General features: G+C 55.0%; 1 protein-coding gene across 4 annotated transcripts in view; it reads left to right on the forward strand.

The window, feature by feature from the left end:
• The window catches only part of nup155 (nucleoporin 155), a 404,177-nt gene that overhangs the window by 14,105 nt on the left and 363,541 nt on the right, over positions 1–26,531 (forward strand). For all 4 annotated transcript variants that reach the window (XM_072515568.1, XM_072515570.1, XM_072515569.1 and 1 more), the window contains exons 3-8: positions 1,675–1,812; positions 9,789–9,885; positions 15,428–15,498; positions 20,507–20,599; positions 25,460–25,626; positions 26,235–26,340. In XM_072515568.1, the coding sequence (XP_072371669.1) occupies positions 1,675–1,812; positions 9,789–9,885; positions 15,428–15,498; positions 20,507–20,599; positions 25,460–25,626; positions 26,235–26,340 (672 nt within the window). The remainder of the gene's footprint in view (positions 1–1,674; positions 1,813–9,788; positions 9,886–15,427; positions 15,499–20,506; positions 20,600–25,459; positions 25,627–26,234; positions 26,341–26,531) is intronic.

Raw genomic sequence — 26,531 nt, forward strand, 5'->3', positions numbered from 1 at the left:
CAATGTCTATTCTGGTCGATCAGTGTGTATTGTAAATATGCCAAAGGGACCATTCGGACCTGGGAAGTTCCCAGTCACATTTCCCTGGAAAGGCAAAGTATCTAAAATTCAATCAGAACGTTAAGCAAGTCGTTTCACTAACCCTAACCCTAACTTGCTGCCATCAGTCCAAAAAGATATTCTACTGACCACACAAAGGAGCAGTGTCATGTATGAATTTCAGTTCTGGTGTGAGGGACACAGACAGGGTGGATAGGGAGCAGCTGTTTCCCTTAGTTGAAAGGTCAGTTACGAGGGACACAAACTCAAGGTGAGGGGTGGGAGGTTTAGGTGGGATTTGAGGGAAAACCCTGTTTACCCAGAGGGTGGTGACGGTCTGGAACACACGGCTGGGAGGGGGGTAGAAGCAGGTTGCCTCACATCCTTTAAAAAACTCCTGGATGAGCACTTGGCACATCATAAAATTCAAGGCTGTGGGCCAAGTTTTGGCAAATGGGATTAGGAAGACAGGTCAGGGCCTTTCATGCATTGGTGCAGACTCGATGGGCCGAAGGGCCTCTTCTGTACTGTATTCTGTGATACCAAGGAGGCAGGCTGTACGTCATAAAGATTGTCTGATTGAATCAATCAGTGTGTTCCTTTGGTTGTTGGTGATGGACAAAGTACAGACATGAGCACAGCTTGCAAACCCCCCTAAAAAGTCTCACATTTGATGTGATTCTGTGATTGGACAGCACTGAGTGAACAATACTGAGTGCGCAGGTAACTACTAACAACCAATTTAAGATCATCAGTCCAGCTTATAGTGTGGCTCATTTGCACTCAAAGTGACATATATTCAAACACAGGTTCCTGTTCACCCCAACAAAAGAAATACATTTGAGTGTATTGCCTTTTTTAAATTATCTGGAAGCGTGGGCTGGAGAGCTGCCATTGCTTTATCCATGGCAAGTCTCAGCCAATCAGAGTTGACTTGCCAACCAATCCAGCCCCCTTCTGTCATATAAATTGTGTCGATCTTTTGCAGTTTGTAATTTTTGTGATTGTCCTGATGAAGATGTGCAGAAGGAGCAGGAGGATGCCATTCTGCCCCTCAAACCTGCTCTGACATTTAATAAGATCATGGCTGATTTGATGGTAACTCCAAATCTGATTCCTTCCTACCCCCGCAATAACCTATCAGCCCTTTGCTTGCCAAGCATCTACCCACCTCTGCCTTAATAGTATTCATAGACTCTTCCATGAATACAAGGTGAAAGAGAGGTCACCTTATTGAAACATGTAAGATTCTGAGGGGGTAGATGCTGCTGTTGGAGTCTGTAATGGGGGAGAGGGGCACAGTTTAAAAATAGGAGTTCTCCCATTTAAGATGGCGATGAGGAGGAATTTATTTTCCCAGAAGAATCTTTGTAATGCTGGACTCCCGAGAGCACTGGTGGCCGACTCATTTCTTTGATCCCGTAGCCCAGTGTAAAGAGTTGACACTGTTGATCATGGTTTTCAATCATGGTGTCTTCGATCCTATTCGAGGCTGACCCTCTGAGATCATAAAATATTGGTGAAAAACAAGTCACGGAGCATTATTAAAATCAAGACGACACGGGAGCAGTGGGGTGCTGGTGACCCCCACATGCGGGATGGTTTCCTGACCTTTTTCTTTATCTTTAATTGCAGACAGTCCATCACTTTCTGGGATGTCAGATATGGATTATCCTCTCCAAGGGCCCGGCCTGGTATCTCTACCCAACCTACCAGAGATTAGCCCGATCCGGCGGGTCCCACTGCCTCCGGAACTGGTCGAACAATTTGGACGTATCTTTTGGTGATTGGAGCTCAATGGATTGAAAAGAAATCTGGAATCAACAGTGAAATGATGACAATGAAACCAATGTCGACGATCCCTTTAGAGAAGGAAATCTGCAATTCTTACCCGGTTTGATTCCAGATCCACAGCAATTGTGGTTGAGTCATCAAACACCCCCCTCTCGCTGTCATGCCCCCTCTCTCTCTCTCAAGCTCCCTCTCGCGCTCTCTCTCTCGCGCCCCCTCTATCTCACTGGCCCCCTCTCTCTCATGGTCCCTCTCTCGCGCGCTCTTTCTCTCACGCTCCCTCTCTCTCGCATGCTTCCTCTCTCGCGCACCCCCCTCTCTCTCTCTCTTGCCCCCGCTCTCATGCGCCCCCTCTCTCTCGCCCCCTCTTTCTCTCGCTCGCCCCCTCTCATCGCCGCCCCCTCTATCGCGCCCTCTTTTTCTCGCTCTCTCGCCAGCTACCTCTCTCACACGCCCCCCTCTCTCTCGCTCTCTCGCCCCCTTTCCCTCTCTCAAGCCCCGTCTCTCTCTCCCTCTCTCGCCCCCTCTCGCGCGCCCCCTCTCTCTCGCGCGCCCCCTCTCTCTCGCGCGCCCCCTCTCTCTCGCGTGCCCCCTCTCTCTCGCGCGCCCCCTCTATCGCTCGCCCCCCCCCTCTCTCTCTCGCTCGCCCCCCCTCTCTCTCGCTCACCCCCTCTCTCTCGCCCCCTTTCTCGCCCCCTCGCCCCCTCTCTTGCTCGCCCCCTCTCTCTCGCTCGCCCCCTCTCTCTCGCTCGCCCCCTCTCTCTCGCTCGCCCCCTCTCTCTCGCTCGCCCCCTCTCTCTCGCTCGCCCCCTCTCTCTCGCTCGCCCCCTCTCGCTCGCCCCCTCTCTCTCGCTCGCCCCCTCTCTCTCGCTCGCCCCCTCTCTTGCTCGCCCCCTCTCTTGCTCGCCCCCTCTCTCTTGCTCGCCCCCTCTCTCTTGCTCGCCCCCTCTCTCTCGCTCGCCCTCTCTCTCGCTCGCCCTCTCTCTCGCTCGCCCTCTCTCTCGCTCGCCCTCTCTCTCGCTCGCCCTCTCTCTCGCTCGCCCCCTCTCTCTCGCTCGCCCCCTCTCTCTCGCTCGCCCCCTCTCTCTCGCTCGCCCCCTCTCTCTCGCTCGCCCCCTCTCTCGCGCGCCCCCTCTCTCGCCCCCTCTCTCTCGCTCGCCCCCCTCTCTCTCGCTCGCCCCCTCTCTCTCTCGCTCGCCCACCTCTCTCTCGCTCGCCCCCTCCCTCACGCGCCCTCTCCCGCACCCCCTCTCTCGCGCCCCCTCTCGCTCGCCCCCCCTCTCTCGCTCGCCCCCCCTCTCTCGCTCGCCCCCCCTCTCTCGCTCGCCCCCCCCTCTCGCTCGCCCCCCCCTCTCGCACGACCCTCTCTCGCACGACCCTCTCTCGCACGACCCTCTCTCGCACGACCCTCTCTCGCACGACCCTCTCTCGCACGACCCTCTCTCGCACGACCCTCTCTCGCACGACCCTCTCTCGCACGACCCTCTCTCGCACGACCCTCTCTCGCACGACCCTCTCTCGCACGGCCCTCTCTCGCACGGCCCTCTCTCGCACGGCCCTCTCTCGCACGGCCCTCTCTCGCACGGCCCTCTCTCGCACGGCCCTCTCTCGCACGGCCCTCTCTCGCACGGCCCTCTCTCGCACGGCCCTCTCTCGCACGGCCCTCTCTCGCACGGCCCTCTCTCGCACGGCCCTCTCTCGCACGGCCCTCTCTCGCACGGCCCTCTCTCGCACGACCCTCTCTCGCACGACCCTCTCTCGCACGACCCTCTCTCGCACGACCCTCTCTCGCACGACCCTCTCTCGCACGACCCTCTCTCGCACGACCCTCTCTCGCACGACCCTCTCTCGCACGACCCTCTCTCGCACGACCCTCTCTCGCACGACCCTCTCTCGCACGACCCTCTCTCGCACGACCCTCTCTCGCACGACCCTCTCTCGCACGACCCTCTCTCGCACGACCCTCTCGCGCACGACCCTCTCGCGCACGACCCTCTCGCGCACGACCCTCTCGCGCACGACCCTCTCGCGCACGACCCTCTCGCGCACGACCCTCTCGCGCACGACCCTCTCGCGCACGACCCTCTCGCGCACGACCCTCTCGCGCACCCCCCCTCTCGCGCACCCCCCCTCTCGCGCACCCCCCCTCTCGCGCACCCCCCCTCTCGCGCACCCCCCCTCTCGCGCACCCCCCCCTCTCGCGCACCCCCCCTCTCGCGCACCCCCCCTCTCGCGCACCCCCCCTCTCGCGCACCCCCCCTCTCGCGCACCCCCCCTCTCGCGCACCCCCCCTCTCGCGCACCCCCCCTCTCGCGCACCCCCCCTCTCGCGCACCCCCCCTCTCGCGCACCCCCCCTCTCGCGCACCCCCCCCTCTCGCGCACCCCCCCTCTCGCGCACCCCCCCTCTCGCGCACCCCCCCTCTCGCGCACCCCCCCTCTCGCGCACCCCCCCTCTCGCGCACCCCCCCTCTCGCGCACCCCCCCTCTCTCGCTCGCCCCCTCTCGCGCACCCCCCCTCTCGCGCACCCCCCCTCTCTCGCTCGCCCCCTCTCTGGCGCCCGTCCCCCTCTCTGGGGCCCGTCCCCTTCTCTGGGGCCCGTCCCCTTCTCTGGGGCCCGTCCCCTTCTCTGGGGCCCGTCCCCCTCTCTGGGGCCCGTCCCCCTCTCTGGGGCCCGTCCCCCTCTCTGGCGCCCGTCCCCCTCTCTGGCGCCCGTCCCCCTCTCTGGCGCCCGTCCCCCTCTCTGGCGCCCGTCCCCCCCCTCTGGCGCCCGTCCCCCCCCTCTGGCGCCCGTCCCTCCCCTCTGGCGCCCGTCCCCCCCCTCTGGCGCCCGTCCCCCCCCTCTGGCGCCCGTCCCCCCCCTCTGGCGCCCGTCCCCCCCCTCTGGCGCCCGTCCCCCCCCTCTGGCGCCCGTCCCCCCCCTCTGGCGCCCGTCCCCCCCCTCTGGCGCCCGTCCCCCCCCTCTGGCGCCCGTCCCCCCCCTCTGGCGCCCGTCCCCCCCCCTCTGGCGCCCGTCCCCCCCCTCTGGCGCCCGTCCCCCCCCTCTGGCGCCCGTCCCCCCCCTCTGGCGCCCGTCCCCCCCCTCTGGCGCCCGTCCCCCCCCTCTGGCGCCCGTCCCCCCCCTCTGGCGCCCGTCCCCCCCCTCTGGCGCCCGTCCCCCCCCTCTGGCGCCCGTCCCCCCCCTCTGGCGCCCGTCCCCCCCCTCTGGCGCCCGTCCCCCCCCTCTGGCGCCCGTCCCCCCCCTCTGGCGCCCGTCCCCCCCCTCTGGCGCCCGTCCCCCCCCTCTGGCGCCCGTCCCCCCCCTCTGGCGCCCGTCCCCCCCCTCTGGCGCCCGTCCCCCCCCTCTGGCGCCCGTCCCCCCCCCCTGGCGCCCGTCCCCCCCCCCCCTCTGGCGCCCGTCCCCCCCCCTCTGGCGCCCCCCCCCCCCTCTGGCGCCCGTCCCCCCCCTCTGGCGCCCGTCCCCCCCCTCTGGCGCCCGTCCCCCCCCTCTGGCGCCCGTCCCCCCCCTCTGGCGCCCGTCCCCCCCCTCTGGCGCCCCCCCCCCCCTCTGGCGCCCGTCCCCCCCCTCTGGCGCCCGTCCCCCCCCTCTGGCGCCCGTCCCCCCCCTCTGGCGCCCGTCCCCCCCTCTGGCGCCCGTCCCCCCCTCTGGCGCCCGTCCCCCCCTCTGGCGCCCGTCCCCCCCTCTGGCGCCCGTCCCCCCCTCTGGCGCCCGTCCCCCCCTCTGGCGCCCGTCCCCCCCTCTGGCGCCCGTCCCCCCCTCTGGCGCCCGTCCCCCCCTCTGGCGCCCGTCCCCCCCTCTGGCGCCCGTCCCCCCTCTGGCGCCCGTCCCCCCTCTGGCGCCCGTCCCCCCCTCTGGCGCCCGTCCCCCCCTCTGGCGCCCGTCCCCCCCTCTGGCGCCCGTCCCCCCCTCTGGCGCCCGTCCCCCCCTCTGGCGCCCGTCCCCCCCTCTGGCGCCCGTCCCCCCCTCTGGCGCCCGTCCCCCCCTCTGGCGCCCGTCCCCCCCTCTGGCGCCCGGCGCCCTCTCTCTCCCTCACCCCCTCTCTTGCGCTCTCAGAGGTCACTCTCGGGGTCGGTCGCTCTCGGGGTCGGTCGCTCTCGGGGTCGGTCGCTCTCGGGGTCGGTCGCTCTCGGGGTCGGTCGCTCTCGGGGTCGGTCGCTCTCGGGGTCGGTCGCTCTCGGGGTCGGTCGCTCTCGGGGTCGGTCGCTCTCGGGGTCGGTCGCTCTCGGGGTCGGTCGCTCTCGGGGTCGGTCGCTCTCGGGGTCGGTCGCTCTCGGGGTCGGTCGCTCTCGGGGTCGGTCGCTCTCGGGGTCGGTCGCTCTCGGGGTCGGTCGCTCTCGGGGTCGGTCGCTCTCGGGGTCGGTCGCTCTCGGGGTCGGTCGCTCTCGGGGTCGGTCGCTCTCGGGGTCGGTCACTCTCGGGGTCGGTCACTCTCAGACTCCGTAGCTGTCGGGCCCGGTCGCTCTCGGGGTTCAGTGTCGGGCTCGGTCGCTCTCGGGGTTCAGTGTCGGCCTCGGTCGCTCTCGGGGTTCACTGTCAGTCTCGCTCTCGGGGTTCACCGTCGGGCTCGGTCGCTCTCGGGGTTCAGTGTCGGGCTCGGTCGCTCTCGGGGTTCAGTGTCGGGCTCGGTCGCTCTCGGGGTTCAGTGTCGGGCTCGGTCGCTCTCGGGGTTCAGTGTCGGGCTCGGTCGCTCTCGGGGTTCATTGTCGGGCTCGGTCGCTCTCGGGGTTCAGTGTCGGGCTCGGTCGCTCTCGGGGTTCAGTGTCGGGCTCAAAGAACAAAAGAACAAAGAAATGTACAGCACAGGAACAGGCCCTTCGGCCCTCCAAGCCCGTGCCGACCATACTGCCCGACTCAACTACAATCTTCTACACTTCCTGGGTCCGTATCCTTCTATTCCCATCCTATTCATATATTTGTCAAGATGCCCCTTAAATGTCCCTATCGTCCCTGCTTCCACTACCTCCTCCGGTAGTGAGTTCCAGGCACCCACTACCCTCTGCGTAAAAAACTTGCCTCGTACATCTACTCTAAACCTTGCCCCTCTCACCTTAAACCTATGCCCCCTAGTAATTGACCCCTCTACCCTGGGGAAAAGCCTCTGACTATCCACTCTGTCTATGCCCCTCATAATTTTGTATACCTCTATCAGGTCGCCCCTCAACCTCCTTCGTTCCAGAGAGAACAAACCGAGTTTATTCAATCGCTCCTCATAGCTTATGCCCTCCATACCAGGCAACATTCTGGTAAATCTCTTCTGCACCCTCTCTAAAGCCTCCACATCCTTCTGGTAGTGTGGCGACCAGAATTGAACACTATACTCCAAGTGTGGCCTAACTAAGGTTCTATACAGCTGCAACATGACTTGCCAATTCTTATACTCAATGCCCCGGCCAATGAAGGCAAGCATGCCGTATGCCTTCTTGACTACCTTCTCCACCTGTGTTGCCCCTTTCAATGACCTGTGGACCTGTACTCCTAGATCTCTTTGACTTTCAATACTCTTGAGGGTTCTACCATTCACTGTATATTCCCTACCTGCATTAGCCCTTCCAAAATGCATTACCTCACATTTGTCCGGATTAAACTCCATCTGCCATCTCTCCGCCCAAGTCTCCAGACAATCTAAATCCTGCTGTAACCTCAGACAGTCCTCATCGCTATCCGCAATTCCACCAACCTTTGTGTCGTCTGCAAACTTACTAATCAGACCAGTTACATTTTCCTCCAAATCATTTATATATACTACAAAGAGCAAAGGTCCCAGCACTGATCCCTGTGGAACACCACTGGTCACAGCCCTCCAATTAGAAAAGCATCCCTCCATTGCTACCCTCTGCCTTCTATGGCCTAGCCAGTTCTGTATCCACCTTGCCAGTTCACCCCTGATCCCGTGTGACTTCACCTTTTGTACTAGTCTACCATGAGGGACCTTGTCAAAGGCCTTACTGAAGTCCATATAGACAACATCTACTGCCCTACCTGCATCAATCATCTTAGTGACCTCCTCGAAAAACTCTATCAAGTTAGTGAGACACGACCTCCCCTTCACAAAACCGTGCTGCCTCTCACTAATACGTCCATTTGCTTCCAAATGGGAGTAGATCCTGTCTCGAAGAATTCTCTCCAGTAATTTCCCTACCACTGAAGTAAGGCTCACCGGCCTGTAGTTCCCGGGATTATCCTTGCTACCCTTCTTAAACAGAGGAGCAACATTGGCTATTCTCCAGTCCTCCGGGACATCCCCTGAAGACAGCGAGGATCCAAAGATTTCTGTCAAGGCCTCAGCAATTTCCTCTCCAGCCTCCTTCAGTATTCTGGGGTAGATCCCATCAGGCCCTGGGGACTTATCTACCTTAATATTTTTTAAGACACCCAACACCTCGTCTTTTTGGATCACAATGTGACACAGGCTATCTACACCCCCTTCTCCAGACTCAACATCTACCAATTCCTTCTCTTTGGTGAATACTGATGCAAAGTATTCATTTAGTACCTCGCCCATTTCCTCTGGCTCCACACATAGATTCCCTTGCCTATCCTTCAGTGGGCCAACCCTTTCCCTGGCTACCCTCTTGCTTTTTATGTACGTGTAAAAAGCTTTGGGATTTTCCTTAACCCTATTTGCCAATGACTTTTCATGACCCCTTCTAGCCCTCCTGACTCCTTGCTTAAGTTCCTTCCTACTTTCCTTATATGCCACACAGGCTTCGTCTGTTCCCAGCCTTTTAGCCCTGACAAATGCCTCCTTTTTCTTTTTGACGAGGCCTACAATATCACTCGTCATCCAAGGTTCCCGAAAATTGCCGTATTTATCTTTCTTCCTCACAGGAACATGCCTGTCCTGTATTCCTTTCAACTGACACTTGAAAGCCTCCCACATGTCAGATGTTGATTTGCCCTCAAACATCCGCCCCCAATCTATGTTCTTCAGTTCCCGCCTAATATTGTCATAATTAGCCTTCCCCCAATTTAGCACATTCATCCTCGGACCACTCTTATCCTTGTCCACCAGTACTTTAAAACTTACTGAATTGTGGTCACTGTTACCGAAATGCTCCCCTACTGAAACATCTACCACCTGGCCGGGCTCATTCCCCAATACCAGGTCCAGTACTGCCCCTTCCCTAGTTGGACTGTTTACATATTGTTTTAAGAAGCCCTCCTGGATGCTCCTTACAAACTCCGCCCCGTCTAAGCCCCTGGCACTAAGTGAGTCCCAGTCAATATTGGGGAAGTTGAAGTCTCCCATCACCACAACCCTGTTGTTTTTACTCTTTTCCAAAATCTGTCTACCTATCTGCTCCTCTATCTCCCGCTGGCTGTTGGTATACCCCCAACATTGTTCGGTCGCTCTCGGGGTTCAGTGTCGGGCTCGGTCGCTCTCGGGGTTCAGTGTCGGGCTCGGTCGCTCGGGGTTCAGTGTTGGTCTCGCTCTCGGGGTTCAGTGTCGGGCTTGGTCGCTCTCGGGGTTCAGTGTCGGACTCGGTCGCTCTCGGGGTTCAGTGTTGGTCTCGCTCTCGGGGTTCACCGCCGGGCTCGGGGTTCAGTGTCGGGCTCGGTCGCTCTCGGGGTTCAGTGTCGGGCTCGGTCGCTCTCGGGGTTCAGTGTCGGGCTCGGTCGCTCTCGGGGTTCAGTGTCGGGCTCGGTCGCTCGGGGTTCAGTGTTGGTCTCGTTCTCGGGGTTCAGTGTCGGGCTCGGTCGCTCTCGGGGTTCAGTGTCGGGCTCGGTTGCTCTCGGGGTTCAGTGTCGGGCTCGGTCGCTCTTGGGTTTCAGTGTTGGTCTCGCTCTCGGGGTTCAGTGTCGGGCTCGGGGTTCACCGCCGGGCTCGGTCGCTCTCGGGGTTCAGTGTTGGTCTTGCTCTCGGGGTTCAGTGTCGGGCACGGGGTTCACCGTCGGACTCGGTCGCTCTCGGGGTTCACTCTCAGACTCGGTCAGTTGGTTCCTTACATCTAGTGCAGACATGCAGTGCAATTGCATGATGGGTGTTTTTCCGGAGATTGGCAAAGCCTGGCTCACCATTGACAGCGACATCTTCATGTGGAATTATGAGGATGGGTAAGTATCTCATTCTGCAGGACGAGCAGTGTGTGGGTTTCTAGATGGCATCTTATGGGCGACGAGGTGGTACAGTGGTTAGCACTGCTGCCACAGCGCCAGGGACCCGGGTTCAATTCCGGCCTCGAGTGTCTGTGTGGAGTCTGCACATCCTCCCCGTGTGTGCGTGGGTTTCCTCCGGGTGCTCCGGTTTCCTCCCACAGTCCAAAGATTTGCAGGTTTGATGGATTGACCATGATAAGTTTCCCCTTAGTGTGTAACAGTGTGCTGGTTCGTCGTGTTATGGTTTTAGGGTGGGGGAGTGGGCCTAGGTCGGGTGCTCCTTCAGAGGGTCTGTGCAGACTCGATGGGCAGAGTGGCCTCCTGCACTGTGAGAATTCTAAATCAAACGGGAATAGAATAGAAAGCAAGAGGGTGACCAGGGAAAGGATTGGACTACTTAACAAGGTGACTCATGGCAGACTGGTAGAGAAGGTGAAGTCACACGGGATCGGAGGTGAGATGGATACAGAACTGGCTCAGTCACAGAAGGTAAAGGGTAGCAGTAGAGGGTGTTTTTCTGACTGGAAGGTTGTGACTAGTAGTGTTCTACAGGGATCGGTGCTGGGGCCTCTGTTGTTTGTGGTGTACATAAACGATTTGGAGGAAAGTGTCTGATTAAGTTAGCGGATGATAGAGGGGAGATATATTGTAAATGGCAAAACTCTTAGGAATGTAGAAAGGGCAGCACGGTAGCACAAGTGGCTAGCACTGTGGCTTCACAGCGCCAGGGTCCCAGGTTCGATCCCCGGCTTGGGTCAGTCTGTGCGGAGTCTGCACGTTCTCCCCGTGTCTTTGTGGGTTTCCTCCGGGTGCTCCAGTTTCCTTCCACAGTCAAAAGACGTGCAGGTTAGGTGGATTGACCATGACAAATTGCCCTTAGTGACCAATAAGGTTAGGTGGGGTTATTGGGTTACGGGGATAGGGTGGAAGTGAGGGCTTAAATGGGTCGGTGCAGACTCGATGGGCCGAATGGCTTCCTTCTGCACTGTATGTTCTATGTCCTATGTCCTAAAGTCAGAGAGCTCTGGGCGTGCAGGTCCACAGATCTTTGAAAGTGGCAACACAAGTGGACAAGGTAGTCCAGAAAGCATACGGAATGCTTGCCTTCATTGGACGGGGCGTCGAGTATCAAAACTGGCAAGTCATGCTGCTGTTGTATAGAACCTTGGTAAGGCCGTACTTGGAATATTGCGCACAATTCTGGTTGCTACACCAGCAGAAGGATGTGGAGGCTTTGGAGAGGGTGCAGAGGTTTACCAGGATGTTGCCTGGTCTGGAGGGTGTTAGCTATGTGGAGAGGCTGAATAGGCTAGGACTGTTTTCGTTAGAACGACGGAGGTTGAGGGGTGACCTGATAGAGGTCGACAAGATTACGAGGGGCATGGATAGAGTGGATGGGCAGGCACTCTTTCCCAGGGTGGAGGGGTCAGGCACCAAGGGGCATAGGTTTAAGGTCCATGGGGCAAAGTTTAGAGGACATGTGCGAGGCAGGTTTTTACGCAGAGGGTGGTGAGTGCCTGGAACGCGTTGCCAGGGGAGGTTGTGGAGCAGATACATTAACGGCGTTCAAAAGGCACCTTGACAAACACGTGGATAGGATGGGTACAGAGGGATACGGCACAAGGAAGTGCTGAGGGTTTTGGCAAAGGTTGGTATCATAACCGGTAGAGACTTGGAGGGCCGAAGGGCCTGTTTCTGTGCTGCATTGTTCTTTGTTCTAACAAGCACGTCTTTTCAGGGCTTGTGGGAGGAAACCCACACAGACACTGGGAGAAGGTACAGACTGCGCACAGACAGTGACCCAAGTCAGCAATTGAACATCGTGGTGGGGAAAAAGCTGGAGTCAATTATTAAAGATGAAATAACTGAGCATTTGGAAAGTGGGGACAGGATCGGTCCAAGTCAGCATGGATTCACTAAAGGGAAATCATGCTCTACAAATCTTCTGGAACTTTTTGAGGATGTGACCAGTAGAGTGGACAAGGGTGAACCAGTGGATGTTGTGTATCTGGACTTTCAAAAGGCTTTTGACAAAGGTCCCACACAAGAGATTAGGGAGCAAAATTAAAGCTCATGGTATTGAGGGTAATTCACGTGGATAGAGAACTGGTTGGCAGACAGGAAGCAGAGAGTGGGAATAAACGGGTCTTTTTCAGAGTGGCAGGCAGTGACCAGTGGGGTACCGCAGGGTTCAGTGCTGGGGGCCCAGCTCTTCACAATATATATTAATAATTTGGACAAAGGAATTGCAATATCTCCAAATTTGCAGACGACACTAAGCTGGGTGCAGTGTGCGCTGTGAGGGGGATGCAGAGAGGCTGCAGGGTGACTTGGACAGGCTGGCTGAGTGGGCAAACACTTGGCAAATGCAATATAATGTGGGTAAATGTGAGGTTATCCACTTTGGCGGCAAAAATAGAAAGGCAGCTCCACCAAGACTCAAGCTCAACACCATCCAGGACAAAACAGCCGCTTGATTGTTCCCCCTTCCATTGAAACCCTCCACCACTGACAAACATTGGCAGCCGTGTGTACCATCTACAAGATGCACTACAGTATAACTATTGCATTCCTGTACTTTTTCTGCCTTTTCTGCACTGTATTTTTCTGTAATTCTTTGATGAAGGCCAGTGTGCCATTAGCTTTCCTCACCGCCTGCTGTACCCGCACGCCAACCTTCAGCGACTGTCCCACCATCACACCCAGGTCTCGTTGCACGTCCCCTTTTCCTGCATTTCCACCATTTAGATAATCTGCCTTTTCTCCAGAGAGGTCAGCATGGTATCGCAGTGGTTAGCACTGTGGCTTCACAGCGCCAAGGTCCCAGGTTCGATTCCCCACTGGGTCACTGTGCGGAGTCCTCTCGTTCTCCCCGTGTCTGCGTGGGTTTCCTCAGGATGAACAACGAACAAAGAAAAGTACAGCACAGGAACAGGCCCTTCGGCCCTCCAAGCCTCCGCCGACCATGCTGCCCGTCTAAACAAATATCTTCTACACTTCCGGGGTCTGTATCCCTCTATTCCCATCCTAACCGGGTGCTCCCGAAAGATGTGCTGTTAGGTGAATTGGACATTCTGAATTCTCCCTCAGTGTACCCGAACAGGCGCCGGAATGTGGCGACTAGGGGCTTTTCACAGTAACTTCATTGCGGTGTTAATGTAAACCTACTTGTGACACTAAAAATTATGACTATCATTCCTCTCAACAGCATCCAAAGTGGTATATCTGAGTTGCTTAATATGGGGATCAGGGGTTATGGGGAAAAGACAAGAGAATGGGAATCCGAAACCTATCAGCCCTGATCGAATGGTGGAGCAGATTTGTTGAGCCAAATGGCCTGAATCTGCTCCTATGTCTTACGGAGAGTCTCAGACCAGAGGGCAAAGTCTCAGAATATAGGGGGGCGAATTTAACACTGAGATGATGAGGAATTTCTTCTCTGAGGGCTGTGAGACTTTGGCCCAGCGAGCTGTGGGGCAGAGTCTTTGTGTATATTTAAGGCTGTGATAGACAGATTCTTGATCAGTCAGGGAATCGAGGAATGTCGGATCAGCCATGATTTTTTGAATAGCGGAACCGGCTCGAGGCACCGAATCACCGATTCCTGTTCTATTTCTCATGGTCATATTCACGTCATGTCAACGATTATCAGTTCTCCGGCCCGACTGCCTCCTCTCTCTTTGCTTCTTCCTCAAGTAGAGGCCCAAAAAACCCTTCCCACCACGATTCCTCCATGCCGGTGAACTTGTCTGGTCACCGGTCACGAAACAATTTGTCCGTTAACTTATCTCACTTCTGACAAATGAAAGGTGTGGCTCTGGGTACCCATACGGGCCTCAGTTATTCTCGTCTTTTTGTGGGTTATGTGCAATATTCTTTGTTCCAGTCCTTCTCAAGCCCCACCTAGAACTCTTGTGTGACATCGATGACCGTATCGGTGCTGCTTCATGCTGTTGTCTGGGCCTGGAAAGATTTATTGATTTGTACTTCCAATTTCCGCCTCTCTCTCACTTTCACATGGTCCATCTCCAAAACTTCACTTCCTTCACTCTCCATTTCTAGCGATAGACAGACCACCAATATTCATTATAAACCCACCGACTGCATATCTGCCCTGTTACCTCCTCACTACCCAAGCGCCCAAACACGCCTTTTAGGTATAGCAACATTCCACGTGCACGTCCCTTAATTTGTTCCGCTGTTTTCGCTCTTCCCTCGACAGTCTCTACACAGTGGAGATGAAAGGCAAACTGGGTGATGCATAAAACAGTTACAGCACGTGGGTGTCTTTGGTCCTTAATGCCACCATTCACACCCACCTTGCCTTGTGTCTGTGACATCTTGGTCAATCTGTCCTGAGCTCTGGCCTATTCGATGCTGCTCTACCTCCTCCACCCTTTTTCCAGCTTTATAATTCATTCCATCTCTATCCCTCCTCAGTTCTGTTGAAGAGTCATACAGACTCTAAACGTTATCTGTGTTTCTCCAGAGATGCGCAGTAGGTGGGGTCACGGAGACAGGGTGGGGGAATGGGCCTTGGTAAGATGCTTTTCCAGCAGGTCGGTGCCAGCTCACTGGGCGGGATGGCCTCCTGTATTGTGGGGCCTGCAGCTGCTGCCAGACCTGAGCAGCTTCACACAATAGAACATAGAACGATACAGCGCAGTACAGGCCCTTCGGCCCACGATGTTGCACCGAAACAAAAGCCATCTAACCTACACTATACCATTATCATCCATATGTTTATCCAATAAACTTTTAAATGCCCTTAATGTTGGCGAGTTCACTACTGTAGCAGGTAGGGCATTCCACGGCCTCACTACTCTTTGCGTAAAGAACCTACCTCTGACCTCTGTCCTATATCTATTACCCCTCAGTTTAAAGCTATGTCCCCTCGTGCCAGCCATATCCATCCGCGGGAGAAGGCTCTCACTGTCCACCCTATCCAACCTCCTGATCATTTTGTATGCCTCTATTAAGTCTCGTCTTAACCTTCTTCTCTCCAACGAAAATAACCTCAAGTCCATCAGCCTTTCCTCATAAGATTTTCCCTACATAAGAGTAGTGAGGCCGTGGAATGCCCTACCTGCTACAGTAGTGAACTCGCCAACATTGAGGGCATTTAAAAGTTTATTGGATAAACATATGGATGATAATGGCATAGTGTAGGTTGGATGGCTTTTGTTTCGCTGCAACATCGTGGGCCGAAGGGCCTGTACTGCGCTGTATCGTTCTATGTTCTATGTTCTAAAACACCTAAACCCCGGAACCTGCAACATCCATTCCTGTCCCTGCTCTATCCATGTCTCCGAAATGGCCACAACATCGAAGTCCCAGGTACCAACCCATGCTGCCAGTTCCCCTACCTTGTTTCGTATACTCCTGGCATTGAAGTAGACACACTTCAAACCACCTACCTGAACACTGGCCCCCTCCTGCGAAGTCAAATCCATTGTGAAATCCATTGTTCTCCTCTGTTCATTCACTGCTTCCCTTTCAGGGGTGATTTGGCGTACTTCGACGGACTGAGTGAGACAATTCTGTCGGTGGGTCTGGTAAAACCTCGAACAGGTGAGTGGTTTGTTCCAGTTCCAGTTGCTGAGGAGCAGACCCAGACCCAGCTGCTCATCCTAGTTCCAATCCACACAAACTCTGAGCAACCGGCCGCTGGGGTCTCACAAACTCTGAGCAACCGGCCGCTGGGGTCACACAAACCCTGAGCAACCGGCCGCTGGGGTCTCACAAACTCTGAGCAACCGGCCACTGGGAGTGACACAAACCCTGAGCAACCGGCCGCTGGGAGTGACACAAACTCTGAGCAACCGGCCACTGGGAGTCACAAACTCTGAGCAACCGGCCGCTGGGGTCTCACAATCTCTGAGCAATCGGCCGCTGGGAGTCAGAGCTGATTCTTTGCATCCTCTCACACTTGCGCATTGGAATGTGAGTGTTGAACCCGGCTTTCATTATTAAATATGTGGCCCTCTCTATCGTCAGAGTTGTACAGCACAGAACGAGGCCTTTCGGCCCAGCGTGTCTGTGCTACCACCAAGCTCCTATCTGTTTTATCCCATTTTCCAGCACTTGCTCCATACCCCTGTATGCCGCTGTGGCATAGCAAATGCTCATCTAAATACTTCTTCAAGGGGGGGATTTTTGCTTGTATCACCCTTTCAGGCAGTGAGCTCCGGATTCCCATGGAAAGGTTTTTCCTCCAGTCTCACCAAACCACAAACCAAGAGTAATGCTCTCGGGTTCCAGCTTCACATCTCACCAGAGTAGATGTTAAATTAGAATTTGAAATAAAGCACCCTTCCATTTCCAGATTTAGAGATATTTCTATGATGTTGCTTTATCCTCGACAGTCAGGACCAATGCAAAATTCAATTTTTCTGCCATATCATTCCTTTCCGTTATTAATTTCCCTGAATCCGATGCTTGCTCAGGACAGAGACTGACCGATCGATGGACTGGACACTGTGCTTGGGCAGAGACTGAGACAAATTGATGGACTGGACACTGGTGCTCGGGACAGAGTCTGTTACCGATCGATGGACTGGACACTAGTGCTCGGGACAGAGACTGAGACAGATCGATGAACTGGATACTGTGCTCGGGACAGAGACTGAGACAGATCGATGGACTGGACACTGTGCTCGGGCAGAGACTGAGACAGATCGATGGACTGGACACCGGTGCTCGGGACAGAGACTGAGACGGATCGATGAACTGGACACTGTGCTCGGGACAGAGACTGAGACAGATCGATGGACTGGACACCGGTGCTCGGGACAGAGACTGAGACTGAGACAGATCGATGAACTGGACACTGTGCTCGGGACAGAGACTGAGACAGATCGATGGACTGGACACTGTGCTCGGGCAGAGACTGACTGATCGATGGACTGGACATTGGTGCTCGGGACAGAGACTGAGACAGATCGATGGACTGGACACTTGCTCGGGACAGACTGAGACAGATCGATGAACTAGACACTGGTGCTCGGGACAGAGACTGACCGATCGATGGACTGGACACTGGTGCTCGGGACAGAGACTGTGACAGGTCGATGGACTGGACACTGCTGCTCGGGACAGAGACTGACAGGTCGATGGTCTGGACCCTGGTCCTCGGGACAGAGACTGTGACAGGTCGATGGACAGGACACTGCTGCTCGGGACAGAGACTGTGACAGGTTGATGGATTGGCCACTGGTCCTCGGGACAGAGACTGTGACAGGTCGATGGACTGGACCCTGGTCCTCGGGACAGAGACTGTGACAGGTCGATGGACTGGACCCTGGTCCTCGGGACAGAGACTGTGACAGGTCGATGGACTGGACACTGCTGCTCGGGACTGAGACTGACAGGTCGATGGACTGGACACTGGTCCTCGGGACAGAGACTGTGACAGGTCGATGGACTTGGACACTGCTGCTCGGGACAGAGACTTACAGGTTGATGGACTGGACCCTGGTCCTCGGGACAGAGACTGTGACAGGTCGATGGACTGGACACTGGTCCTCGGGACAGAGACTGTGACAGGTCGATGGACTGGACATTGGTCCTCGGGACAGAGACTGTGACAGGTCGTTGGACTGGACACTGGTCCTCGGGACAGAGGCTGTGACAGGTCGATGGATTGGCCACTGGTCCTCGGGACAGAGACTGTGATAGGTCGATGGACTGGACCCTGGTCCTCGGGACAGAGACTGTGACAGGTCGATGGACTGGACACTGGTCCTCGGGACAGAGACTGTGACAGGTTGATGGACTGGATACTGCTGCTCGGGACAGAGACTGTGACAGGTCGATGGACTGGACACTGGTCCTTGGGACAGAGACTGTGACAGGTCGATGGACTGTACACTGGTCCTCGGAACAGAGACTGACAGGTCGATGGACTGGACACTGCTGATCGGGACAGAGACTGTGACAGGTCGATGGACAGGACACTGGTCCTCGGGACAGAGACTGTGACAGGTCGATGGACTGGATACTGGTCCTCGGGACAGAGACTGTGACAGGTCGATGGACTGGACACTGCTGCTTGGGACAGAGACTGTGACAGGTCGATGGACTGGACACTGGTTCTCGGGACAGAGACTGTGACAGGTCGATGGACTGGACACTGGTCCTCGGGACAGAGGCTGTGACAGATCGATGGATTGGCCACTGGTCCTCGGGACAGAGACTGTGATAGGTCGATGGACTGGACCCTGGTCCTTGGGACAGAGACTGTGACAGGTCGATGGACTGGACACTGGTCCTCGGGACAGAGACTGTGACAGGTCGATGGACTGGACACTGGTCCTCGGGACAGAGGCTGTGACAGGTCGATGGATTGGCCACTGGTCCTCGGGACAGAGACTGTGATAGGTCGATGGACTGGACCCTGGTCCTCGGGACAGAGACTGTGACAGGTCGGTGGACTGGACACTGCTGCTCGGGACAGAGACTGACAGGTCGATGGATTGACCACTGGTCCTCGGGACAGAAACTGTGATAGGTCGATGGACTGGACCCTGGTCCTCGGGACGGAGACTTTGACAGGTCGATGGACTGGACACTGGTCCTCGGGACAGAGACCGTGACAGGTCGATGGACTGGACACTGCTGATCGGGACAGAGACTGTGACAGATCGATGGACTGGACACTGCTGCTTGGGACAGAGACAGTGACACGTCGATGGACTGGATACTGCTGCTCGGGACAGAGACTGTGACAGGTCGATGGACTGGACACTGCTGCTCGGGACAGAGACTGTGACAGGTCGATGGACTGGACACTGCTGCTCGGGACAGAGACTGTGACAGGTCGATGGACTGGACACTGGTCCTCGGGACAGAGACTGTGACAGGTCGATGGACTGGATACTGGTCCTCCGGACAGAGACTGTGACAGGTCGATGGACTGGACACTGGTCCTCGGGACAGAGACTGACAGGTTGATGGACTGGACACTGCTGCTCGGGACAGAGACTGTGACAGGTCAATGGACTGGACACTGCTGCTCGGGACAGAGACTGTGACAGGTCGATGGACTGGACACTGCTGCTCGGGACCGAGACTGACAGGTTGATGGACTGGACACTGCTGCTCGGGACAGAGACTGTGACAGGTTGATGGACTGGACACTGGTCCTCGGGACAGAGACTGTGACAGGTCGATGGACTGGACCCTGGTCCTCGGGACGGAGACTGTGACAGGTCGATGGACTGGACACTGGTCCTCGGGACGGAGACTGTGACAGGTCGATGGACTGGACACTGGTCCTCGGGACAGAGACTGTGACAGGTCGATGGACTGGACACTGCTGCTTGGGACAGAGACTTAACAGGTCGATGGACTGGACACTTCTGCTCAGGACAGAGACTGTGACAGGTCGATGGACTGGACACTGCTGCTTGGGACAGAGACTGACAGGTCGATGGACTGGACACTGCTGCTTGGGACAGTGTAACAGGTCGATGGACTGGACACTGCTGCTCGGGACAGAGACTGTGACAGGTCGATGGACTGGACACTGGTCCTCGGGACAGAGACTGTGACAGGTCGATGGACTGGACACTGCTGCTTGGGACAGAGTAACAGGTCGATGGACTGGACACTGCTGCTCGGGACAGAGACTGTGACAGGTCGATGGACTGGACACTGGTCCTCGGGACAGAGACTGTGACAGGTTGATGGACTGGACACTGGTCCTCGGGACAGAGACTGTGACAGGTTGATGGACTGGACACTGGTCCTCGGGACAGAGACTGTGACAGGTTGATGGACTGGACACTGCTGCTCGGGACAGAGACTGTGACAGGTCGATGGACTGGACACTGCTGCTTGGGACAGAGACTTAACAGGTCGATGGACTGGACACTGCTGCTCGGGACAGAGACTGACAGGTTGATGGACTGGACACTGCTGACAGAGACTGTGACAGGTTGATGGACTGGACACTGGTCCTCGGGACAGAGACTGTGACAGGTCGATGGACTGGACCCTGGTCCTCGGGACGGAGACTGTGACAGGTCGATGGACTGGACACTGGTCCTCGGGACAGAGACTGTGACAGGTCGATGGACTGGACACTGCTGCTTGGGACAGAGTAACAGGTCGATGGACTGGACACTGGTCCTCGGGACAGAGACTGTGACAGGTCGATGGACTGGACACTGGTCCTCGGGACAGAGACTGTGACAGGTTGATGGACTGGACACTGGTCCTCGGGACAGACTGTGACAGGTTGATGGACTGGACACTGGTCCTCGGGACAGAGACTGTGACAGGTCGATGGACTGGACACTGGTCCTCGGGACAGAGACTGTGACAGGTTGATGGACTGGACACTGGTCCTCGGGACAGAGACTGTGACAGGTTGATGGACTGGACACTGCTGCTCGGGACAGAGACTGTGACAGGTTGATGGACTGGACACTGGTCCTCGGGACAGAGACTGTAAACATGCAGTGTGAGTAGTGGATCTGTTTGTTTTAAACGCCAGAGTTGGATGGTTTCTGACTTTGGATTTTATGTTCATTTCATCTGGCCAACTCTTTAATAAGAATCTAATTTGTGTTTCTAGGGATATTCCAGCCTCATATCCGACAGCTGCTCGTACTGACCACTCCTGTGGACATTGTGATTCTGGGTGTCAGCTTCGCCAACTCCCAGACAGGTGCTGAAATAATTAATCTGTATTTAAATTTTAGAGGACTAGAACACGATCGGATAAATGTCATGCTTTGGGTAAGACAAGGCTTGGCAGTATTGTGAAGAGTGAGGACAGTGATAGACTTCACAAGGACTTGGTCAGGTTCGTGAAATGGGCAGACGCATTTGCAGATTAAATGCTTATGAAAACACTGGTGATTAATCTTGCTTTGAAAAATGCAGAGAGACAAGATACACAAAAGCGTGACAATTCTGAAGAGGGAGTGAGAGTAGAGGCACCTGGGTTATTGTTGTCATTGTCTGAGTTCCACACCTAGTGGCATAGATAATCGTGCTCTTCGAAACTTCCTAATCAGAGCAACAGTGGATGGCTGCATTGGGGGAGTTTTGCTTCAGCCAGTCCTTAATGTTTTGTAATTGCTTTCTTAACTCTCGTCTGCTTGTTCTTCCACTAATCCCTCCAGTGATGATTCGGCACTCCAAACCGTCTCCAAGGATAACGTGTGCAAAGAACTTCATTTTCAGCTTTTGATATTATTTCGGCGTTCACTTGTTATAGAGTCATCGAGCCATACAGCATCTTCCAACCTCATTCAGTTCAGCTCTGACAAAGAATCATCCAGACTCGAAACATTAGCTTTGTTCTCTCTCCATAGATGTTGCCAGACTTGCTGAGATGTTCCAGCATTTTCTGTTTTTGTTTCTCATTCAATATTTCTTTGTTTTTAGTCACTTTCATCACAGGACTTGAGTATTGCTGAAAAGGTAGACAGGCTGTTGAAGCTTTTCGTCTTGCACTCATCAGGACAGTCACAAGAATACAGGACGGGATTCTCCGTCCCGCTGCACCTGTTTTTTGGTGTGGCGCGCCCCCTCCAGCAGCAGGATATTCCGTCCATCCGCCGGCCAATGGGGTTTCCCATTGTGGCACCCCCTCCCGTTGCTGGGAAATCCCTGGGCGTAAGTGCGCTGCTGGCGAACTGGAGGATCCCACCACAAAGTTTCAAAGGGAGCAGCAATTGATACACATGAGAAAAGGGTGTCAATTTGAGTGATTGAGGTGGTTACGAATGCAGCAGGGAACTAATTTTTTTACCCCCACAGAGAAAAGATCCCTCTATATAAATTCATAGAACCACAATATTTTACAGCACAAAAGGAGGCCATTTGGCCCATGGTGTGTGCATCGGCTCCCAGTACAGCAACCCAGCTAGTCCCATTCCCCAGCCCTATCTCTGTAACCCTCTAAATTCACCACTTTCAAATATATATCCAGCTCTCTTCTGAAACCTCCGATGGAATCCACCCCTACCGCTCTCCCAGGCAGCACATTCCAAACCCCCACCGCTCTCTGAGTAAAGACCTTTAGTCACTGACAGGCCAACGAGTGGAAACAGAATATCCTTCTTCACCCTGTCAAAATTACTCAGAATTTTAAACACCTCACTAAGGTCACCTCTTAATCTTCTCTGCTCCAAGGAGAACAAGCCGGATTTCTCCAATCTTTCCTTGTATCTAAAATTCCTCATTCCTGGTATCATTCAAGTAAATTTCCTCTGCACTCTCTCCAGGGCTTTAACATCCTTCCTTAAATAAGGTGCCCAGAACTGAACACAATATTCCAAATGTTAGATGAAGGAGAACCAGTGAACGTGATTTATTTAGATTTCCAGAAGGCCTTTGACAAGGTGCCGCACAGGAGACTGTTAAATAAGTTAAGAGCCCATGGTGTTCAGGGTAAGATCCTGGCATGGATAGAGGATTGGCTGACTGGCAGAAGGCAGAGAGAGGGGATAAAAGGGTCTTTTTCAGGATGGCAGCCGGTGACTAGTGGTGTGCCTCAGGGGTCTGTGCTGGGACCACAACTTTTCACAATATACATTAGTGATTTGGAAGAAGGAACTGAAGGCACTATTAACATAGAATTAACATAGGATTTACAGTGCAGAAGGAGGCCATTCGGCCCATCGAGTCTGTACCTTCTCTTGGAAAGAGCACCCTGCCCAAGGTCAACACCTCCACCCGATTCCCATAACCCAGTAACCCCACCCAACACTAAGGGCAATTTTGGACACTGAGGGCAATTTATCATGACCAATCCACTATTGCTAAGTTTGCAGATGATACGAAGATCTGCAGAGGGACAGGTAGTATTGAGGAAGCAGGCGGGCCGCAGAAGGATTTGGACAGGCTAGGAGAGTGGGCAAAGAGGTGGCAAATGAAATGAAATAAAAATCGCTTATTGTCACAAGTAGGCTTCAAATGCAGTTACTGTGAAAAGCCCCTAGTCGCCACATTCTGGCGCCTGTTCGGGGAGGCTGGTACAGGAATTGAACCGTGCTGCTGGCCTGCCTTGGTCTGCTTTCAAAGCCAGCGATTTAGCCCTGTGCTAAACCAGCCCCTGTTTCAGATGGAATACAATGTGGAAAAGTGTGAGGTTATGCACTTTGGAAGGAGAAATGGAGGCACAGACTATTTTCTAATTGGGGAGATGCTTAGGAAATCAGAAGCACAAAGGGACTTAGGAGTCCTTGTTCACGATTCTCTTAAGGTTAACGTTCAGGTCAATCGGCAGTTACGAAGGCAAATGCACTGTTAGCATTCATAGAATTATCATAGAATTTACAGTGCAGAAGGAGGCCATTCGGCCCATCAAGTCTGCACCGGCCCTTGGAAAGAGCACCATTCTCAAGCCCACGTCTCCACCCTATCCCTGTAACCGAGTAACCACACTTAACCTTTTTTTTGGACACGGCAATTTATCAAGGCCAATCCCCCTAACTTTCACATCTTTGGACACGCCGGACACGCAGACACGAGGAGAACATGGAGACTCCGCACAGACAGTGACCCAAGCCAGGAATCGAACCTGGGACGCTGGAGCTGTGAAGCAACTCTGCTAACCACTGTGCTACCGTGCTGCCCGGAAGACCAGGGATGCACTTCTGAGGCAATACAAGACTCCATTTGGAGTACTGTGAGCAGTTTTGGGCCCCGTATCTAAGGAAGGATGTGCTGGCCTTGGAAAGGGTCCAGAGGAGGTTCACAAGAATGATCCCTGGAATGAAGAGCTTGTCGTATGAGGAATGGTTGAGGACTCTGGGTCTGTACTCGTTGGAGTTTAGAAGGATGGGGGGAGATCTTATTGAAACTTACAGGATACTGCGAGGCCTGGATAGAGTGGACGTGGAGAGGATGTTTCCACTTGTCGGAAAAACTAGAAGCAGAGGACACAATCTCAGACTAAATGGACGATCCTTTAAAACAGAGATGAGGGGGAATTTCTTCAGCCAGAGGGTGGTGAATCTGTGGAACTCTTTTCCACAGAAGGCTGTGGAGGCCAAATCACTGAGTGTCTTTAAGACAGAGATAGATAGGTTCTAGGTTAATAAGAGGATCAGGGGTTATGGGGAGAAGGCAGGAGAATGGGGATGAGAAAAATATCAGCCATGATTGAATGGCGAAGCAGATTCAATGGGCCGAGTGGCCTAATTCTGCGCCTATGTCTTACGGTCTTATGGCCAACACCTGCTCCTAGTTATCATAGAATATCATAGAATTTACAGTGCAGAAGGAGGCCATTCGGCCCATCGAGTCTGCACCGGCTCTTGGAAAGAGCACCCTACCCAAGGTCAACACCGCCACCCTATCCCCATAACCCAGTAACCCCACCCAACACTAAGGGCAATTTTGGACACTAAGGGCAATTTATCATGGCCAATCCACCCTAACCTGCACATCTTTGGACTGTGGGAGGAAACCGTAGCACCCGGAGGAAACCCACGCACACACGGGGAGAACGTGCAGACTCCGCACAGACAGTGACCCAAGCCGGAATCAAACCTGGGACCCTGGAGCTGTGAAGCAATTGTGCTATCCACAGGGCTACCGTGCTGCCCTGTTGTGTGGGTAGATAGAGAAATTATTTTGACTGGATGGTGAGTTGGAATAGGTGACATTGTCTAAATTATGGGGCTGGATCTTTCAAGTGAAATTGGGAAGCATTTCTCCACAAACGGGGGTAGGAGTTTGGAACCCACAGATGGAAATTGGTGCTGGATCAAGTGTTTAATTTTAAATCTGAGATTGGTGGATTTATGTTGTTGCAAAGTATCAAGGGCAATGGTGAATATATGGGTAAAAGCCAAGTACTCTGGATGCTGCAACCTGAAACAGAAAATACTGGACAATCTCAGCAGGTCTGACAGCGTCAGTGGAGAGAGAAGGGAGCGAACGTTTCTGTGTCAAAGCGAGTATATGGGGTTAGGCTGCAGGTCAATTCTGATAAAATCCATAGAATCCCTACAATGCAGAAGGAGGCCAATTGGGCCATCAAGTCTGCACCAGCCCTCCGAAAGAGCACCTTACCCAGGCCCACTCCCCCGCCCTATCCCCATAATCCCACCTAACCTGCACATTTGTGGACTGAGAGGAAACGGGAGCACCTGGAGGAAACACAGACACGGGGAGAAAGTGCAAACTCCACACAGACAGTCACCCGAGGTCGGAATTGAACCCGGGTCCCTGGCGCTGTGTGGCAGCAGTGCTAATCACTGTGCCACCGTGTTGCCCATATTGTTGACTGGCAGAAGACGCTCTGATATGGCGGGAGGGATACTAAATGGCCGGCCCTCTGAGATACAGGCCTCAATGTTGGGATGGATGCTGTGTGCAGGGGCTGCTGTGAGGGATGGGAGCAGAAATTGAGAGGTTTTCCCTTTCTCGGATCACTGGCTGTGTCGTGCATCAGTAACTCAATCTGCTGTGAGTCACCAGTCTCTGAGCAGAATGAGTGGTAACTGTTGAATGGTTAGCTATTCTGAATGGAGTCAGGTTTTACTGTTTGTTTTGCTCTTCTCCCAAGGGCTGGGAATGCTGAATGACAGCATGTGCGGAGGGATGCAACTACTGCCCGACCCCCTCTACTCCATCCCCACTGACAATACCTACTTGCTGGCTGTCACTGCCACAGACACTGGCCGCATATTCTTGGCTGGTAAAGACGGCTGTTTGTATGAAGTTGCCTATCAGGTAATTCTTTTCTTTCTACTCTCTTCCTTCAGCGACGTTGACACGGTGCAGTGAGATGGTGGGGAGCTGGGTGTTGTGCTGGGACAAAGCTGGTCCAACATGGTGGCTTCTATGGGTGACAGAGTGGGGAGTATGGTGTGTGGGTGGGTGAATGGGCTGGCGCTGAGATGTGTTGGCAGGCAGCGTGGCGTGTGGGGGGGGCGGCCTGGCATGTGGGGGGGGGCGGCCTGGCGTGTGGGGGGGGGGGGGCGGCCTGGCGTGTGGGGGGGGGCGGCCTGGCGTGTGGGAGGGGCGGCCTGGCGTGTGGGAGGGGCGGCCTGGCGTGTGGGAGGGGCGGCCTGGCCTGGGGGGGGGGGGGCACCGTGATGTGTGGGAGGGGAGGTGTGCTGTTTTGGGGTGTGTGGCTTGTGTGGGGAGTGGTGTGTGTGTGTGTGTGTGTGTGAACATGGATCGTGGGGGGGGCAGTGTGTATGCAGGTCTGTGTTCTGTGTTGTTGGATGGTGTGTTGTTGAGAAGGATCTGGGTTTGGGGAGCAGATTCGGAGAGTGGTTATGATTGAGAACTTGGATTTCTTTTTGCTGAACCACTTGATTTGCTTCATTTTCCAGGCCGATGCTGGTTGGTTTAGCCAACGATGCAGGAAAATAAATCACTCCAAGAGCTCTCTTTCCTTCCTTGTCCCCTCGCTTCTGCAATTCACCTTCTCGGAAGACGGTAAGTGCAATGAAAAGGTGAGTGTGGATAAGGCGGAGTTGGTGGTAATATCTGCAACTTAATTGGAAGGCACGGGACCTGATCCCCGGTTTCGGTGCCTCTATGCCAGATGACAAGCTTGAATCATAGATAGAATCATAGAAGTTTACAGCATGGAAACAGGCCCTTCGGCCCAACCAGTCCATGCCGCC

This window comes from Scyliorhinus torazame, chromosome 9 (assembly GCF_047496885.1).
Source record: "Scyliorhinus torazame isolate Kashiwa2021f chromosome 9, sScyTor2.1, whole genome shotgun sequence".
Lineage (NCBI taxonomy): Eukaryota > Metazoa > Chordata > Chondrichthyes > Carcharhiniformes > Scyliorhinidae > Scyliorhinus > Scyliorhinus torazame.